Source organism: Condylura cristata, unplaced genomic scaffold, assembly GCF_000260355.1.
Source record: "Condylura cristata isolate star-nosed mole 26May11 unplaced genomic scaffold, ConCri1.0 scaffold00025, whole genome shotgun sequence".
NCBI lineage: Eukaryota > Metazoa > Chordata > Mammalia > Eulipotyphla > Talpidae > Condylura > Condylura cristata.
In genome coordinates, this window is record NW_004567126.1 from 27,306,034 (window position 1) to 27,326,339 (window position 20,306).

The 20,306-nt window shown below is 50.4% G+C and overlaps 1 protein-coding gene across 2 annotated transcripts in view; it reads left to right on the forward strand.

Annotated features, from left to right (window-relative positions):
* The window catches only part of MLLT1 (myeloid/lymphoid or mixed-lineage leukemia (trithorax homolog, Drosophila); translocated to, 1), a 55,920-nt gene that overhangs the window by 25,380 nt on the left and 10,234 nt on the right, over positions 1-20,306 (forward strand). The window contains exons 3-5 of one of the 2 annotated variants that reach the window (XM_012729836.1): positions 12,058-12,201; positions 15,609-15,734; positions 19,269-19,808. In XM_012729836.1, the coding sequence (XP_012585290.1) occupies positions 12,058-12,201; positions 15,609-15,734; positions 19,269-19,808 (810 nt within the window). The remainder of the gene's footprint in view (positions 1-12,057; positions 12,202-15,608; positions 15,735-19,268; positions 19,809-20,306) is intronic. The other variant, XM_012729837.1, reaches the window with a different exon arrangement.

Below are 20,306 nucleotides of genomic sequence, written 5' to 3' on the forward strand. Positions count from 1 at the left end.
CCAGTTTGGGCTGAATGTTATAAATGAAGTTGCCCTAACCTAAACATTTGCATTTAGATTTTTGCATTAAGGTAAGTTTTCAGTTACTGGAGAAAATGCCTAGGAATGGGCTTGCGGAGTCATGTGGCACTGGTGTGTCTAACTTTGGACGAATTTGTGGAGTGGTCATCGGAGGCCTTTTGCATCCTCTCTAGCAGAGGGTATGTGAGGGTCCTTGTTGCCCCACAATCTTGCCAGCACCTGATGGAGTTGGTTCTTGGCTTTTTGTTCTTCTAGTGACTGTATAGTAGTATCTCTTTCTAAAAAATAGCTTCATTAAGATATAATTTATATACCATATAATTCATCCATGCAAAGTGTATATTTCATGGTTTATAGTATATTCAGAGCTGTATACTCACTAGCCGTTACCACTAATTCTGAACCGGGTCAAACCTGGTGGGTTGAGAGGAGGGGTGCTTGGGTTGGTAGGTACTTACTAGCACACTTAACAGTATAGAGCACATGGGGAGAAGCAACATTATAGAATTTATTTACATAGGGAATGAGAAAAAGAAGAGCCGAAAGGGAGAATTTATAGGCTGGCAAGTGACGGGATTAATCTGTCCTACCTCAGATAGTGTGTGTGGTGCAGAAACCAGAGTGTAAGCAGAGGCCTCAAGTGGCAACAGGGTGGCCATTTTGCTGAGCAGAGGAAACAGGAGCTGACTGCATGTGTGGAGGTAAAGGGAGAGGGCAGCTGTCTGTTGAGTCCAGAGGACCAGTAAAAATCGACTACGTGGAGAAGAAGAATGTGGCCCACCAAGGGAAAGAATCCATCTGCTAGCAGAAGTGGAAGCCAGCTGGAAAAGCACAGGACTGAGTTGCACACATGGACAAGAGGAAAGGAACCAGCCTTCCTGCACCTCATCTTTCAAGTTGTCACGGCAAGTGCATTCTTCCTTCAGTTGCAAGCATCCCCAACTCAGGATGTGAGGGGTACTCTACCCTCTGCTTACCAGTACCTATGAGCTATTTGAGGGGTCTGGAGAGGTATGATCTGACTCAAAAATAACAGTACCTCCGTGGCCAGGCCAGTCAGGCAGGAACAGCTGTTGGTGAGAGCTGGAGCTCCAGAGCAGGCAGCCACAGTGAGGGACAGGGACTATGACCCCACAGGACTGGCTCCATGGCCACTCCTCCAACCTCAGAACAATTTTATGAAAAAGGAAAACCTGTCCCCATTAACAAACATCCCCGTCTCCCACTTCTACACCCCCAGGCTCTAGCAACTACTTTCTATCTCTATAGATTTGCTTGTTATGTGCCTCCCTGGTGGCACAAGGGGTTAAGTGTCAGCACTGTCAAGCTGTGGACAGTGAGTTCTATTCCTGGCCAGGGAACTGACCCACATGGCGCAGCAGACCTCTCCTGTCTTGCCTGCCTTTCCCTTCAGCAGTGGATTTCAGTACATCTGTCTGTTCTGCTCCATCCTCTCCACCCGCTCCCCTGACCTATACCCCAGCTTTTGTACACATAAATAAATAAAATGAATCTTAGAAAAACAAAAAGATTTGCCTGTTCTGATCATGTCAGGTAAATGGAATCATATGTGATCTTTTGTGACTAATTTCTTTTATTTAGTGTAATGTTTTCAAAGTCTTTCATGTTGTGGTATATGTCAGCGCTTCCCTTTTTATGGGTGTACTGTTTCATTCTGGGGATGGACCACATTTTGTTTATCCATCAGTTGGTAGGAGTTGGGTTATATTCGCTATTTTGTATACAACTTACTTTGTGTATACATTTCTTGACATATATTGCTAGAAATGGAATTACTGGATATTTCTATAATTTTGTTTAATTTTTTGAGTAAGGCCTGGTTTAGCTTGGGGGCTGCACCATTTTATATTCCCACCAGCAGTGCAGAGGGTTCTAGTTTCTCTACATCCTCTCCAACGCTTGCTGTCTTCTTGATGACAGCCTCCTAGTGTCGCTCACTGAGTTCGACTGGCATTTTTCTCATGGCTGATGACACTGTTTATTCGTAGTTCTTAGATTTTCTTTGGTGATGTGTCCAAAATTTTTCTTTTTTTAAAAAACTGAATTCTGTATTATTGCTGAGTTTTAAGTTCTTTTTATACTCTTAGTGATATAATTTCTTTGTTCAGGATAAGATTTGCAAATATTTTCTCTGAGTCTGTGGCTTGGCTTTTCACTATCAGTAATGTTTTTTGCCTGGCAGAATTTTAAAAATAGTTCAGCTTGTCAATTTTTTTTCTTTTATGAAATGTGCTTTTAGTGTTACATCTAAAGACCCTGTGCCAGACCCAAGGCCCATAAGTTTCTTTTTCCTACCCACCAGCATCAGGTGCTGAGATAGCTGTTTAAAAAAGCACATAGGGCCCTCCCTGGTGGCGCAGCCGGTTAAAGCACCTCACTAAGAAGCTTAAGCCACTTCCGCATGAGTTCGATTCCCGCCTGCCCCGGAGGTGACCACATGGTGAGGCAGGCCTCTCCTGACCCGCCCGCTGCTCCCCTCAGCAGTATACTTTGATCATCTGCCTGTTCTACGCCCCACTCTGTCTCTGGTGAATCCTCTCACCCTCCACATCTCTGGCCTGTACCCCAGTTCTGTATGAATAAATAAATAAATCTTAAAAAAAAAAAAAAAAAACGGGCCCTCCCTGGTGGCACAGCAGGTTAAAGCATTGCACTGAGAAGCTTAAGCCACTTCCGCATGAGTTCGATTCCCGCCTGCCCCGGAGGTGACCACATGGTGAGGCAGGCCTCTCCTGACCCGCCCGCTGCTCCCCTCAGCAGTATACTTTGATCATCTGCCTGTTCTACGCCCCACTCTGTCTCTGGTGAATCCTCTCACCCTCCACATCTCTGGCCTGTACCCCAGTTCTGTATGAATAAGTAAATAAATCTTTAAATTAAAAAAAAAGCACATAGAAGTCGCTGAAATGTGGTATCTAGTGGAAGATGTCATTTATTCTTTGTAATTATGGGTTATTTAGAAGAATTGGCTTACAATGAGGAAGAGACATTGGTTTTCTTCTGCTCTTTGCTGCAGTTTTATTGAGTTATTAAAGCAATAGATATTTACTGAGTTCAGGGACATGTGATAAAGATGGACCAAGTCGACATAGTCCCTTGTCTTGATGAGCTCAAGAGCCAACAGGGCTGAGAGTTGTTAAGAAATTAAATGTCTGCAAAACAAGTCATTGGTGCTCTGAAGCAGAAATGGCACATCATGGAGACTTGAGGATGAGTTGGAGTTAGCAGAGGGCTATGGAATGTGGAGAGCAACTCAGATGTGAAGAAGGGAGGCAGGGGGCTGGGGAGAAAGGTGTGGGGGGTCACAGCCTAGGTGAAATATGAACCTCTTCCTACCCCTAGGGAGGACAAGGGAAAATTGAATCAAAAAAGGCAGAGCACTCCTTTGGGCAGGTAGAAATTTTAAGAACCAAGAGAACTTATTCCAAGACTGTATTGGGCAACCTCAAGATGTTTTTTCCAGACTTGTCAGCCACCCCCCTTCTCACATCTTAAGAGTTTATTAAAGACTTTAACTAGGCTTAATCATGTACACTTTCTAGGTAGTCTTAGCAATACATTTATCTCAGGGATATGTCCTTCAGTAGCTTCTGGGAGTTGGGAAGGCAGCAGAACCTAGATTCTCGGGGTGTGCCTGGACCCAGCCTCCAGGTCAACAGGCAGTTCATCTTTTCCTTTAAAAAAAAAAAAAAAGATATTTATTTTTACACAGAAGACTGAGATGTAGGCCAGAGGTGTGGGGGGGTGAGAGGATTGACTGGAGACTTTGGATGACCTTCACCGATGGGAAGACGTGCTGGTGAGGTTGTCAGGACCACTAATGCCAAGAGGCACATGATCCTACTTGTTTTGTGTATGGCCAGTGGGTGTGCTGTTAGACCCTCAATGAAGACCCTTCAACCCCTCTGACCTCGTCTTCCTCTCTGGTAGAGACCTTGTGGCTGAAGCTCCACAGTGCCCTGGCAAGGTTCCATCTCATGCCCATCCCAGCCTGCTTTGTAGTAGCACCGTCACGTTGTATACCAGCCCGGCTCACCCTTTCCCAGAAGTAAATCAGTGGCTGCCACACAGGAAGTAATTGTATGTGTCTTGAAGTCACTTAGGAAGCAGGGTTTAGTGCTATGGGTCCCCCAGAGTGCTTACATGGGAGGGGCCTCCATGCAGACCTGAGGGACTTGGTCTCACGCCAAGTAGGTGTGGTCAGGGCCTGGTGGGCTACTGTTGTCTCCCTGAGCCAGCGACCTGAGCACGTGGCCTGTACCTGTCACTCATTTTCTCCCGCACTCAGGGCTTGGGCAGCTCTTGAGGGCTTCCATTTAGCCACTCTCTGAGCCCCATGATTCATCTGCTTTATGTTCATGGCAGCTTGACTTCAGTGTAGAGTTGTTTTGCTTTTGAGTCATTGCTGAGATTGGCAGGTAGGTTCAGTAAATCTTCCAGATCTAAACATCCTTTGAGGTGACTTAAATTTCCTGGGGAAGCTGCTTAGATCTAATTGTTTCCTCTTGCAAATTAAATCTGGTTGCTCTCAGTGCTAAATTCTGGCCAGAGGGAGAGGGGATGAGAGAATCTGTGCTGAGGCTGGGGAAGAAGTCTGAGTTAGGTCCTGTGCTGTCTCCTACCTGGCAGCCCCTGTGTGCTCTATAGGCATTTGTTACAGGAACAAATACTGGTCTGGGCATAGCTTGACCATTTGGATTACAGAAACTTCCCCTCTCTCTGACTGATCCAGTTTCCTTTAGTATAAGTCCCTTCACTGTGAGCCGTGCTATCAATTTAATAACATACTTTGAAAGGAGAAAATGAAGCAGATCAGGTGTGCACACTGACTTTAAGAGAGCTCAGTTTTCTTTCTTTATATGTGTGTGTGTGTTTTAACATCATTCTTCATTTTGTACATTTTTTCATCTCGGTTGTAATCCCCGTGGACTTCCCACCACCAGTTCATCCATGTGCCAGCACCATAGACCCGTGCAAAGAGAGCTCAATTTTCAGAAATGGCTAGAATGTGAAGGAAGCTTTTTATTTTGGTTGCCACAAATATTAGCCACCCTTCCTGCCTTGTTCTGCCCCCACAAGCTAGTTGTTGGGCAGGGAGCCCTCACCATGCCAGTTTTCCTTGGCTTTTCTAAAATGCTATTATCTGAAGACATAGACAGCTCATTTTGTTGTAGGAAGCTTGTTTGGTTTTATTCAGGAAGGGTTTTTGTTTTCAACTAAGTTCAACCTGCACTGGCCAGCTTCTTAGCCTTGTACCCTCAGACACATCTTGGACGTATCCTGACTGACGTGCGTTTTGGGGGTGAGCAGCTTTGTAGGCAGAACTGGCTGTGTGCTGTGAGAGGCACCAGGGCCACTAAATCTTGTGCTCCCCCACCCCTGCCCTACCCTCTCTGGAGAGGGAGGAGCGCTGGGCTAGGGATGTTGCCTTTCCAGGTTGGATGGGGTTTTCCCTCCACGCCTGCAGCTTAAACAGACTCGGTGGGCAGAGCTGGTCTTCAGTGATTCAGGGAGAAGTGCCCACTGTCTGAGGCCATCATTGTTCACCATCACCCCCAGAAGCTAGAATGGGGGTGTTGGCTGCTAGTGGAAAAGCTGGCAATCCACACCTCCCCATATGCTCCCTGGCTCTCAGTGGTTCTCCAGAGTTCGGGAGTCCTGGCAGCACCTCAGTGGAGCCGGTACTAGTGCCTGCTCTCCAGTAGGGACAGCTGGCTGGTTGATGTGTGAAGGGCGGGCTCTCACTGGTGGATTGAAGAGGAGCCAGAACAGAGGGGACATTGTACTAGGAGCCTTTGGGAAAGGTCGGGGTGCTGTGGAGCTGTGACAAGCCCCAGCAGTCCCAGCCAGCTGTGCAGTTCCATCTGTCCATGGAATATCTCCCTGTTCCTCGATGGGGGGGGGGGGGAGACCTCTGAAGCATCTGTATTTCTTAGAGGGTGGTATCTTATCTGTCATCAGTTAGAGAAGCAATCTAAAAGAGTGATCGTGTAAGCAGAGGACCCCATGCTGTCGAGGCAGCTTGGTACCTGAGAGGGTAGTCCCCAGACGTGCCTTCTAGGGAGGGACTGGTGCCTTCCCCTGGCTCTCGAGAAGGGAATGTAAGAATTGGCTTGATGTCTGCTTCCTCTGGAGTCTTTCTCTTGACTGGCTTATGTAAAGATCATGGAACTGACTCCTCTGTGCTGTTACTCTCCCCCTGTCGGGAAGGGTGTTACTGATTGGGGTAGGGCACTTCGTGGAGGACACCACCATCAGCCCTGCCTCTCTTCCCTCTCGCCTCTCAGGTTGGGCTGTGGATTTGAGAGTTTGTCCTAGCTTTTGCCTAAGTGGCTCTGTGTCTCTGTCTTACCTTGTGATTTGTGGGGGGGGGGGTGTGTCTCTGGCAGCCTCCTCTGGCATTGAGGTTCACAGAGACCTCACTAACTTAGGTCTTGGCTCTTGGCTCTGATCTCTCTGGGCTCACCCTGGGGCCAGCCGTCTTCCCTCTGATCTGTTATGATCCAGGCTTCTTTCTCAGATTGTCCTTTGACAAGTGTGTTTATATCACAGGCCATGCTCTCACCCTTCTTGGTATTAGATTGGGGACTGATAAAGTTAGAGCTCCAGGTCATAGAAGCTAATGGTAAGCCTAAAAATATTTGATTGGAAAGCTTTGAAATGTCGCCTGTGTCCTTCTGCCTTCTTGGTGCAGTTTCTAATTGCTCATGCATATGGGCATACATTCCCATCACCAGAGTTAGGCACTACTGCGGCCTTCACAGTGACAAGCAGAATGCTCTCCTTTCCACCTCTGCCCCAGATGTCTTTATTCTCAAGGGGTGCACAGTGTATGTCTCTTCTGGCCTGCTCCCCCTGGCTTCCACAGTCACATGTATGTGTAGTCTTTGAGGCACTGGGGTTCTGCTGCAGGCCTTGGGCAGTGCACCCTGTGTGGGTGGTGCTGATGACTGGCAGTTTTGGGTGCCTGTGTATGGGTGGGAGCTGGTGTTTTATTCTACAGGTGAGGAAGCTTTGGCCTAGTGCAGCTCAGTGGTGTGTAATGTGCACAAGGCCACACGGTCGGGGTCGAAGCCAGTCTTCCTTCTTAGGACCATATGACTGGAAGAGAATTAAGCCAATGCAAAGGAGATTGGCAAGAGGAAAAACAAACTTTAATTATGTGCACAAAGAGACCTGTACGTAGAATAATGGAAACTGTCTTCTGGTTATTCCTCTTAGGTTGTATAGTTTCTAGAAAACAGGCAATAATTTTAGCAGGGAAATGCAACCAAAAATTTTACAATTCAAAGAAAAAAAGGAAATTTGCTGAGTTTATCGACCTAGACATCAGAAGCACCTTACAAGTGCGCACCTGGGGTGATCAGGTTGTAAAGCATTCTCTCAGCTCCTAAACTACCACGGAGAAAATATATGTCCGCTTTTAGGGAGGTAATTAACCACAAAGAATTTCATGTTGGGTCTTCTGCCTCTTAATTTCTTTCAATTCAAAAATCTCAGCCTGCCACCTAGGCGTGTTGTGGGGGTGTCTTCCCCTGGCCCCAGCAGCAGAGTGCGGTGACAGCATGGTCCTGAGTTGGCTCCCTTTGCTACTTTGATGGCTGCAATGGACATGTGCCATTTTGTTTAGAATTTAAAGGTACAGAAAGAAAATGTCTCACGCCTCTGCCCTCCAGAGGCAGCCCCTGTTGACGCATGGTTTCATGGGTTTGCTTCCGTAGCTTTGCTTAGGGAGAGTGGTGCCAGCTCCTGGGCCCAGCCCCTAGACCTGCTGGGCTGCAGATCACTGGCAGCAGGTGCTTCAGCCCCAATGAGCAGTCAGGCGCGTATTGGGGGTGCTCAGACTTGTGCCCACCTTCGTTGTCCTCTGAGCCCGAGTCACAGTCTTTTTACCCTACTTCCTCGTGCACCCAGACCTCGTGGTTTTCTTTCCTCCATTTTCTGAGGCATAGAGAGGGTTGCCAGGATGAACAGCGAGATGGCGGCAGAGCTGCTTTGTAATCCAGTCACAGACCCAAAGCCCAGAGTCGTAGCCACATTGTACATTGTTCTTTTTAAAAATTTTTCTACTACAGAGGCGATATATATAGAGATAGCTATGTAGGTATATCTCTATATATGTAGATTGAGAGGAATTGAAATTCTCTTTGTAGCTTCCAAGTAACCACCATAAACTGTTAGTTGTAAGTCTTTCCATCATCACTTTTGTTGGCATGTGTATACCTGGGGAGGCATGCGTGTGGTGTGAATGCACACTTCTGAACAAGGTCGCTGTGGCCCTGCCATGTCAGCACCTGAGTTCTGTCTTACCCTCTGTGGTGCTCATGTAATGGGCCCCTTGGCTCAGCTGTGGGACGTTTGGGCATCTCCAGGCTTCTCTTTGCTGCAGGAGGCCTCAGTGGGCCTCCTCTTCATACACAATGTGTACACTGGGATTGAATCCAGAAGGTGGAACTTCAGGGTTGATGGTGCTTGCTATCAGATCTAGATTTTCCATACTGCTTCCATACTGTTTTCTTTACCTTGGTTGGCTGTTCTCTCTCCCATCCCAGAGCAGTTCAGTTTAGTTCTCTGAGGGCTGGATGGCCTGAGGCTGCGGAGCTCAGGCTCCTGTGTCTGGCCTTTATTGGCTCCATGTGGCCTTGGTAGATGGCTAAGTGACACTAAACCTTAGTTTTTTCTCCATCGAGTTTTTTCTCGATGGTGAGAACAATAGTCTCAGCATTTGTGAGGGATAAAGAAGGTGCTACCTTGGGCAGGGCTGGCTAAGTGGCACTTGAGCAGAGTGAGGTATGTGCCCAAGAGCCCCGGCCTCGGAGTCTAGGGCCATAGAACTTGAGGACGGGGCAGCCCTGTCCAGAGCATCAGGATGAACCATCGCTACTCAAGTGCAGAGGCCTGAGCAAGGCAGCATGGAACCATGCATATTTAAAGATTTTACTCTAGAAAACTTTAAAATGATAGAGATATAAAGAGAAAAACAGCAAACCATCCCCCTACATAGAGCCCAGTTGCATATTGACTACAGGGTATTGCATCTCCACCCCTAGGGTTATGTTGAATCAAATCCTGTCTTTTCATCCCTAAGTATTTCAACCTGTGACTATAAAAGACTCTTAAGAAGGCCTAACCATAATTTTCTAGTTCTTTAATATCAGCAAATACCTATTAATGTCAGTTCACACACACACACACACACACACACACACACATATTTTTAAGATTTATTTATGCTTACAGAATTGGGGTGCTGGCCAGAGGTGCGGTGGGTGAGAGGATTCACCAGAGACAGAGTGGGAGCAGAACAAGCAGATGTGCTGAAATACACTGCTGAGGGTAGTGGGCAGGCCAGAAGAGGTCTGCCACACCCTGTGGGTCAGCTCCTTGGCGGGGGATCAAAATCATGCTGCAGTGGCTTCGGAGAGCTCCCTAATGTGGTGCTTTAACCCATTGCACCACTAGGGAGAACCCCCACATATATTTTTTTAATAATTTATCTTTCTAAATCAAGATTCAGAGAAGGTCAGTACTTATATTCAGATATGATCAATGACTGTGTCTCTTAAACTTCTCCATTCTTTACCCTTTTCCCCCTCTCCCTTTGCAAAGGAACTACAGCCCTGTAAACTGGCAGTTAGATCGAGGGTCATCATCAGATTCAGATTTAACATTTTTTAAAGCCCATGAATGTGAACCCCCAGGCCTTTCACAGGGATTTTCAAACAAGCCCTGCAACAAGTGTGGGCAGGGAAGAGATAGCAGAGAGACAGTAGAGGTTCTTCAGCAGCTGGTGACTTCCTCAGAGTCTGAGGGCTGGTTATTCCTGCTTTGTACTCTGGATGGGGCAGCAAACTTATGCATCCTCCAGGTCAGCCCTGCCAAGTACAGAAGCGAGCAGGGCCCATGTGGGGCAGGGCAGTGTCAGGGATTCTAAGGCCACCAGTGCGCCACAGAGACTGGGGCAGTTTGCCTGGACGAGCCCCATGCCAGGACCAGCCTGACAGCTCGGGCCCCACAGCTTGGACTCCTTTGAATTGTGGATAGCAGATGGTGTGCACGCTGTTGTCTTTGGGGCTGGCACCAGTTTGGCCAGTTCCTCTGCATCTTAGGCTGCTGAGGCCAGAGAGAGACGCTGGCTTACGGCCAGTAGCCTGAAGAGTGGGTGGCTGGCTGCTCATGACCTGGCCTAAGAACACGAGACTGGTCACTACTGCCTCTGCTGAAGAGTGGGACACGTGTGGGTGCGGCAGCTGTGACTAAGGATGTCACACTCGGGATTGTCACCTGGCGCATTCGACTACTCCTCACAGACATGCTGCTGGCCCTGGGGCCATCACAGTGCTGGCTGTGTTTTGGCTTTCTCAAGGGGTCATTTAAGGAGGGGTCTTTTGCTCTCTCGGAAGTTCCTAAGCTTGGCAGACCTGAGGTCCTGTCCAGAGGGAGCCCTGCTCAGCTGTTCTGTTCTGAGCACATCAGCAGAGGGGTGCAGACTGGGCTCTGGGGGGCTGGAGGAAGATCTTTGCCACGCCACACTGTTCCTTGCCTTGCTCTGCTCTGCACACCTCTAGGGAGTCATACAGAGCTCTTCCTTGCCCTGTTTGGTTTGTGTGGGTGTGAGAAAGTGCCCCCAGAGTCAGGAATTCCAGAGAACTCTGCCTGCCGGGGGTGAGTGCTGGCTCACTGCCGATCAGCCTTGTGGCACCAGGCAGGTCATCTGCCTCCGTCTGAGTTTCCTCATCTGTGAAATGGGGACAGCGTGAGCACCTGTGTTTGAGGGCTAGGAAGCATTCATGTATGGTAAGTGCTCAAGCATTTTCAATTTTTAGGGTCTTTTTCTCCTTAATATATTTTTAACAGCTAAATGTTCCATTCTGAGGTATTTTACCTATTTTTCTCTGTTGCTGTGCTTTTGGTGTCATGTGTAAAAACAGTTGCCTAATCCAAGGCCATGATTTGCTCCTGTGTTTCCTGCTGCGTGCTTTATAGTTTTATCGCTTGCATTTGCGTCTCTGACCCACTGTGAGTTAATCTGTGGATGTGATGTGAGAGAGCAGTGCAACTACCTCTGTGCACGTGATTATTTTGAAGCGACTATTCTTTCCTCTTCAGGTGTCTTGTTAAGAACACATTGCCCACAGATGTAACGTGCCCACTGCTTCTACTAGAGAATACATTCCTTTAGTAGACTGTATCGTGTTAAGGCTTCTCATCCTAACTTTACTCTATTTCCAGCCTAACATCCTGACCAGTAGCATATCTAGGTTTTGTGGACTAGGAGCTGATAGAATTGGCAGGGGCTGGTGGGGGGCTCTAAAGAGAAAAGCATCTTGCTCTGTCAGGATTTACAGAAAGGCAACCCTGTGGGCACATTGTTGGGCCTGGGAGGGAGCCGGTACTAACAGCTTTTCTCCCCAGTAAACCTGCCTTTGCCACAAGCAACCCAGCCGTGTTCAGACCCGGGCAGATAGGGAATGGTGGTCATGTTTGTGTTCTCCTCATGCCTGGACTCATGGCTTGTCACTCTGAGTTTTGCTCCTGTTACTTGGGACAGTGTCTTGTGCTTCTTCCCAGGAGAGTGCTGAGAGGTAGAGGTGCTCAGGATCATGGGCCTCAGAACCAGAATGGGGCCTTCACACCACCACCTGTCAGCTGTGTGTCTTCTGGCCTTGCTTCTCCCTCTGCCTGTGGGCACTGAGGCCTGCTTGGGGGTCTCTGTGCCACAGTGGGGTGTTTTCATTTCCTCCCAGAACTGACTTGTAGTATTGTTGTTTCTGTCATGGAGCCTGTTTTGCTGGGTTTCCGGTAAAGGATAAGTTTGGATAACTAAATAATCAGAAAGGGGGCACATAAGGAGAGAAGCACATAAAGGTTTGAGGAGAAATGGATTCAAAGTAAAGGAGAAAGAAGTGGGAGAGTGAATAGTAGGGAGTCAAATTTACCTCTGTCCCTTGGTCTCGGTTCCTGACTCTCCCTGAAGCCTTGCTCATCTGAAACCACTTCCTTGTTTTCTTTAAGGAGGAGCCTCGCAAGGTTTGCTTCACCTATGACCTGTTCTTGAACCTGGAGGGCAACCCACCTGTCAACCATCTGCGCTGTGAGAAGCTCACCTTCAACAACCCCACCATTGACTTCCGGTACAAGCTGTTGATGGCTGGAGGGGTGAGTTTGTCCCCAGCAGGTGGCCCTGCCCCTGCTCTGACTGACAGGAGGCTCAGCCACCACATTGCAGCATCATGGTTCCACCAGGCCCCCTCAGTTTGGTGGCCTCGGCTCTGAGACCCTTTGGGGTCTCTCCAGCACCTGATTGGTAACTGAGACCTATAGGAGCACAGGTGGCGCCTGGTAGAGCTGGATGGGACCCAGGTGTCCCAAGTCTGTGCTGGGGCGTTGTCAGCTGTGAATGACTAGTTGCTAGTTATTCCCATAGATCCTGGTTGGCTGTGGTTAATTATCATGTTTCTCCATGAAGGGAGTGGGGAGGAATGAGCTGGAGGCCACTGTGTCGGCATGGTGAGGTGCTGGAGCCAGCTTCTGACCAGATTGGCGAGGCTGTGCTGAGCTATGTCATATGGGCAAACAGCAGTGATTCTCAGCGGGTTCCCTGACAGTGCGTGCTGCCTGGCTCTTTTTTTCCTTATGAGGTCAGATACAGATATGAGCTACCAGAACATAGCCGTATGCAGCACGTTGTGAGGCTGGGAAACTCAAGAGTGGTAGTGGAGCAGCAAGAGCATGGAATCGGGGCTCTTGCAGAATGGGGGTGGGGTGCTGGCTGCGGGATGGCTGGTTGGTTGTAGAGGAGGAGTGCTTGAATGCAAGCTGAGCTGTGCACGCCCAGGGGGATACAGATATCAGGCCACATCCAGTGACCCAGAGTCAGGGACACCCCAAAGCCACATCCAGTGACCCAGAGTCACTGAGCATTTGCCTAGATGCCTGCAATGCAGAAACAGGGCCAACATGTGACAGAGAGAAAGAAGTGTGCGTGTGGACGTGCGCGTGTGTGCGTGTGTGCCATTTGTGTCTGTCGCAGATCCAGGGAGTTTGGTTGAGTTTCCCTGGGCTTAGGGAACTGGTCTTTCCTCCTCATTTTGATTAAGTTGTTTTTTTTTTATGAAATTAAATATGTAAAAGCATTTATTTATTGCAGCAAACTATGTTCCTAATAAAAGAGTAGTCTGTGATTTTAATCTAGTATGTGATGACTGGTGGAGTCCATTAACAGAACAGGGAGGTGCTGGGATCAGTCTACGTTTGCTGGCATTCTGGCAAGGAGGGGGTTGGGTTTCATGGTGCTCCCCAGCTCTGCAGCTCCACCTTACTCTCGTTGCCAAGTATTTTTCAAAATATGTTCCCAAGTTGTAACCCAGTGGCTCCTTTGTTACCCAAAGGCTCCATAGCCACACTTCCCCAGGAGACAGAGCTGCAGCCAGCCATCCTTCCATAGGCCTCTGAGCTCCAGGGCCCCGGGCCCTGCACAGGGAGACTTGCTTTGCTCTGCAGAGATGAAGGCTCAGTGTGCATCACCTAAACATATAAAACCTGGAGGGGCGGGGGAGGAGTAGGAGAGGTATGAGGTGGTGAGGAAGAGAGGTGGAGAGCGCAGGTCCAGCTGGCAGTTTGGAAAGGCCACCACCCTGTGAGGGAGACCAGTGGTCTCTGCCCAGTGCTTTCGCCCCCAGGGTGAGGGCTGTCAGAGTACTGGTTGACTGCTCAGGAACTCTCTGGCCCTTTGAGTCTGTGGGCGGATGGCAAAGCCAAGTTCTCTGCTCTTAGGAGTTCAGACATTTCTGGGACAGTAGCTCTGGTCCTTGTGTTAGCCACTCTGGAGCTCTGGGCATCCCCGTGGGGCTGGCATTTGCCACACAGTGGCCGATGATCCTAGCTCCCACCCGTGTTGGTGTCAGTGCTGGAAGAACTGGAGGAGGACCTCACTGTAAGTTGATGGGAACTGCTTGCTGTCCCGCCCCCTTTTCCAGCGGGTCCCTTGGAACTCAGATTCCTGTATGAGACTCAGATACTTCCTCCATGGTGACCATGGTGCTGTCCCACCTTTCTAGACAGTCAAGAGGCGTCCCTGGGGCAGGTGCCTATCCCTTAGTATTGTGTCTCATCTTCCACCTGGTTGCAGTTGGACTGCGTAGAATAAAGGCTCCTTCGTAGTCAGGCGCCTGTATTCCATGGGTGAACTCTGTCCTTTTGAAGCTCTGTGAGGAAACTGGAAGTAGATGTTTCTATACTTTACCCTTTTTAAGGGTCAGTTGTGGAGAAGAGAGTTGCAGAGAGGCACCCTCTGCCTTTTCTCTGCTGTCTGTTTCTGGCTGGGCTTTCAGTCTCTTCTCTAGCCCTGTGTGTGTCCTTGCTAGCCTCGGAGTAGGGTGGGTTTCTGAGAACTCAAAGTCACTGATTTACCTGGGCACCTGCTAGCTCCTTGGTGCCGTGAATCAGAGTGCTGTGGTCACAGGCTCTGCTCTGAATAAATCAGCCTAGGGCCCCAGTGCCTTAGAGTGGGAGTTTGGGGGAGCAGTTAGGGGAGCCCCTGAGGCTTCACTGCCTTCTGCCAATTCAGTGTCCCTGTGACCGGTCGTTACCTCAGCCTCCTCGGATGAAAGGTTTAGCTTGGCAAAGAATCCCAGGTGCCACAGGTTATTAATAGTGCTGCTTCTACTGAGCCCAACGCGCCTGTCTTTTTCTTTTCTTCTCTTCCTTGCACCTTGATTCTTTTGTTCTCTCTCATTGACACCTGGAAGATTTTCTCTGAGCTGCTAATGGCTTGCTTGCTTGTTAACTTGCAGTGTTGGTATTTTGAGAACTTGTTACAAGCCTTGTGTCGCTTTAGCAGGTGCCAGAGGAGCCGAGCTAGATCTGGACAGCACCTGCCGGGATCGCAGGCTCCTCCTCCATAGTCTTCTAACAAAGAGCAGCGCACAGCTCCATCCTCTGTAGGCTCCTGCCCGCCTGCCCGCCCACCTACAGCTTTGCTGAGTGCTGCAGCTGCCCCACGCAGCTCTCTGACCTCACTTGCTGGTCACTCCCTCATTTCAGTCAACTTCACTTGCCTGTGAGTGGCGTAATCCAGGGCCTGGCAAGATTGTACAAGTCCATCAGAAGTCTCTTACTCCACGTGGCAGCTTGTTGTGGCTGTCTGGCTGGCTTTTTGCTTTTCCAAACTGCATCTGGTTTTTCTTCAATGCAGCGTGTAGGTCTGCTTCGGCCCAGCTGCCTTCTTCTGCCTTCTGGTCTTCTCTGCGCTTCTTCTGGCTCTGGTCCTCCATCCTGAGGCCGCTCAGCCACCCCTGGACCCAGATGTCTTGGGACTCCAGCTTCTCTCTGCTCTCCACATGAGCCTGCTCTGCTCTAAGCACTTAGCACCCAGCCACTCATGGAGGAAATACCTTGGATTCTTTTGGGAAAGTGATACTCAAGCTCTCCCTCCTCCCCATCAGAAGGAAACTCAAAGGCCTCCATCCATGTTCACATTCCCACAGGTCAACTTCCTCTTGCCAGTCGGGTTTCCAGCCTACCCCCTTGCTCATTGATAACATCTGTCTCTTCTTTATCACTAGGTGATGGTAATGCCCGAAGGAGCAGAAACGGTGTCCAGGCCCAGTCCTGACTACCCCATGTTACCCACAATTCCACTCTCTGCCTTCTCTGACCCCAAGAAGAACAAACCATCCCACGGCTCCAAGGTTAGTGAGGCGGAAGGCCCAGTCACGTGGGAGCACTGGGGCCCAGTGGTGGGTCCTGGGCTCAGGGCACCCTCCTCTGCAGAGCTGGACCTTCTGTCCCTGGACTTGCTCCCTTGGCATCTTTCTTTGAGCGCTCTTGCTGCCACTTAATTTGAAGGGTTGACCCCTCCTGAGTTGCAAGGAACAGCCATGTGATGGTGAGCTTGCAGCTCTGCTCGTCTTGAGGCCAGAGAGCCTACTCTACCCCATTCTCCGTCCCACTGAGCCAGGGCTGGGCCTCACCACTCTGACCAGACCATGAGATAGTCTCATAGGGCCGGACGCTGTAGACAGTTTCTGCTGTGGTAGCCACTGCCTGCCCTCTAGGGCCTCCCTAGCACAGCCAAGATGAGGTGTTTGAGGCTTTCTTCTTCTTTGGCAGAGGCTCAAGGCAGAGAAAACATACTTGGGGAAAAGGCCAGGTGGAATGATGTAGGTGAGCAAGCTGACGTTCCCCAAGCAGAAAGATGTTTTTCTCTTAACTACGTTGAGCAGGGAGCACTGAAACCTGAACCCTTCTCTGAACTTTCCCCATGATCACCTGAGCCCCCTGGATGGTATTGTAACATTCCTGTACGCTCGTGAGCACATGTCCTCTTTCCCTGTTGCTGCCTCTGCCACTCAGCTCTCTGGGCAGCCTCTTGTCATCTTGTCACTCACCCTCCAGTTCTAGCAGCTTCTTATCTCGACGTTTTTCTTGCTTCTCTCACCTATTGAGGTTTGTGATACTGGGGTACCCCAGGTCGGACTGGTCAAGCTCTCAGCCTGTCTTCCAGTCTCACTCTTCAGCAGCATTGGAGGAGAGCCATGTCATCCAGATAAGTCTGTCTGGAGCTTTCTACCAGAACAGTAGGTCTCTGAAGTCCACAAATTCATCTGACTTAAGCCTTCTAGACTTGTCAGGCTGGAAACTTCAAGTACAGAGTACAGCTCTGGGTGTCTCCCCACACTGGCCTCTGCACCTGTCTTTCTCTGAGCCTTGGAGAAGTTAAATGGAAGAAAAGGTTTATTTGAGATCTTGGTTCCTCCTGCTCAGTCACGCACATTTTTTTCAGAAGTCTGTGCAAAAAAATAGAAGGACTAGGAAAGGCTGTTCTCTCTGTCCATGTCACTTGAAGTCACCTAGGAGCCCATGAAGAAATGCCCTCCAGGTACTAAGGATGCTGGGGCAGCCCTCAGAGCCGCTGTGCTGGGGCAGCTTCTGGCATCTCTCCATTGAAACCCCAGAAGGCTCACTTTCTGCTCCACCCCCACCCCCACCCCCCATGCCCCTGGATCAATCTCCAGCACCCGGGAGGCGCCTGCATTGGTTTCTCAGGTGTTCCACATCATGCTCTGCCATACTCCACTGAGAACCACTCTGGCTCTGCTACAGTCGGCGCTAAGCCTCATCTCGTGCACCCCTTGCCTGCATGGCCTGTGTGCGCCAGCCTCGTTCTCCAGCCAAGGGCCTTCATTGGGCACTGGCTCCCCCCATCTCAGCTGTTCCCCATTGCCCCAAGCCAGCGCCTGATGTTCAGACTACATGCCCTGCACAGAGCAGTTTTTAGCTTGGCTCCATGCAGAGCAGGAGGGGCAGGGGATGGCCAGTTGCTGGCTTGAGTCCATCAGGATCCCCCAGGTGGGGACCGTAGGAGAGTTTGACTAGCAGAATCCTAGTTGGGACCATCCTGGTTGTTCTGCTCCAGTCCAGTTGGAGGAGCGGGACCCCCTGAAGGCTAATCCTGCAAGAGTGGTTGGTCCCCGCCCATCTGCAACACCTCTGGTGCTATGCTTCCTTATTTAGCTCTGGGGTGCCCTGCTTCTCCCTGACTGAGGTCTGACTGTTCTTTCTCTAAAATTCAGCTCTTAATCATTTTAGAGTCATGGATAGCTTTGAAAGCATGACTGCAATGAGTCCTTACCCCTTGGAATATCCACATATATGCTCAAAATTTAGTTTGTGAACTGAGAGCCCTTGGTTCCAGTGCCTGTCTAAACCCCTATCCTCCCCCACCCCCCAGGTGGAGAGCAGCTACTGTGAAGGCATCTGGTGACATAAGAGGTGGGGATGGGGCACAGGGGTCCAGCTTTTCTCCAGGGAGGAGGCAGGAGCCCTGGCTGTGTGGGACAGTCCCTGAACCTTTGGCACCAATATGGGTTGTGGATTTGCAAGAAGATGGCAACCTGAGTGATCAGAGTTGGCTAAGGCTATGCCATCTGTCCCTGTGGCTCTTTGCTGGGCGGTTCTGTCATCACTGGGCCCTCAGGTGGGATATGAGAGCAGGAAATCGAGGCCTACTGCTGGGTGTTTATCTGGTTCACCTGCCCCCTTGGCACTTGGGGTGAGCTGATAAAATGGCTGCCTCAGGGAAGTCCTCAGGCACAGGCCACCCTCCAGGTCTGTTGCTTTTGGTTTCCTGGCAGAGTTTTCTTGAGAGTCTTTCTTCTCGCCACGATAGTTGTGCGCCTGTCCAGAACCCCTGGATGTATAGGGTGATGATGGGATATCAGTAGGGAAAAACCCAAAATGGATGGGTTTACAGGACACGCTGGTTGTATAGGAAGTCAGACATAAACATACAGCTAGAAATCCAGGCTGACACGTGGGCTAAGCCAGCCATGAAGTGCTGGTGTTTTCTGCTGCCCCCCTTGCTTGAGTGGTCGCAGTCTGCCAGGCCTGGCACCATCGCCCATTGAGGTAGGTGGCTTTGTCCTTCTCCAGAGGAAACACAGGTACACAGGGTTGGAGTCTCCTGGCCTGGAAGCCAGTGCCTCTCTGCCTCTGACGTCAGTGCGAGTTTCACTGTTCTGCTGATGAATGCCAGGCCTCTGCATCCTAAACCCTCTGATTTTCCATGACAGAGACCCAAGAATCTTTCATGTTTTATAAAAACTGCCTGGGTGGCTTCAGTTCTGAGAGGTCCAAGAGCTGTGTTCCATGTATCAATTAAAACCCAGCAGGACCTCAGGAGTCCACCAATAACCATGCCCATCCAAGTATGCAACAGGGCCGTGGAAACCGACCAGACTGGCAGGGTGGAGGCAACCAGGAAGGAACACCCCACAGTTGACCCCAGGATGCACGCAAGCGCCATGCTGGGACAAACCAGGGTGTGGCCTGACAGTTCACCCCACCCCAAGCAGCCTACGATTTCCCCTGGGCCCGCTGGGAAGCTTCGAGGTGTTGGAGCGGGAGTGGGTCGATGTGGCTTGCCTTTCTCGTATCTGACTCACCGTGTACTCTTCTTGAATCCCTCAGGGAATGTCAGTTCAATTCAGAGGGGAATCTTAGCCTGCAGTCGCCCGGGACCTGCTGACACTTCCTAGTAGTTTAAAGGGACAGCTCCATTTAAAACTCTCACCTGCTGCCTTACTTTTTCGCTTTATGGAAGATTTTCTCTAGCTGAGTCTGAATCAGGTGGATTATACTTTGTAGGGGTCGGGGGTGGCGGAGCAGGGCGACCCCGAGATGCCATTTAACCCTGTCTCTCCCCTCCCACCCTGGCATTTCAGGACGCCAGCAGGGAGAACAGCAAGGCCTGCAAGGCCCATAAGGCAACTAAGGAGCACCGAGAGCGGCTGCGCAAGGACTCAGAGAGCAAGGGCCCTTCCAAGGAGCCGGAGCGTGAGCAGGCCAGGAGTGCCAAGGACGCCTCTCGGAAGCTGGGCGAGGGCCGGCCGCCCAAGGAGGAGAAGGCTCCGCCACCCAAGGCTGCATTCAAGGAGCCCAAGATGGCCCTGAAGGAGACTAAACTAGAAAGCATGTCCCCAAAGGGGGGTGCCCCGCCCAAGTCTTCCAGCAAGCGGCCAGCGGCGGCCGACTCACCCAAGCCCAGCGCCAAAAAGCAGAAGAAGAGCAGCTCCAGAGGGTCCAGGAGTGCCCCTGGCACCTCGCCCCGCACCTCGTCTTCCTTCTCAGACAAAAAACCGGCCAAGGACAAGGGCAGCACCAAAGGGGAGAAAGCCAAGGCCGAGAGTGAGTCCAGGGAGATAAAAAAGCCCCCAGAGGTAGAGGAGTCCAACTCGGAGGATGAGGCCTCCTTCAAGACAGAGGTGAGGTGGCTTCCTCTCCGCTCCCTCTGCGCTCCTCCAGCTGAGCCGCCGCCTCCCCGCCGGCCCGGCAGTTTAGACAGGGAGGCTCAATCCTGCCCTGCACCCTCTTGCTTCTTAGTGCCTTGGGCCAACCTCCATGCCTGCTGAGCTCCCGTTTCTCCCTTCTGGGATAATCCAGCCTTCCTTGTGGGAGTTCTGTGGAAACGGTGCTCGGAGCTGGTGGTGCTGGTGAAGTGTGGGGGTTTGGCATCAGCGCTGTTGTATAGCCCTCACATGGGCCAGGGTCTCAGTGGCTGTTTTGGGGTCAGGGTGGTGTCATGTATTGCTTTTCCCAGCCCTAGCTACTACTGCAGGGTCAGTCTGTGAGGGAGCACACTCACTCTGCTCAGTGGGGTAGCCTTGTACTTCTTCATCCCATTTTCTGGGTCTGGAAGGGCAACAGCGACTCGCTTTCTCGCTTGGAAGAGGGCAGGTAGGTTTCTAAGTCTCATGACTTCT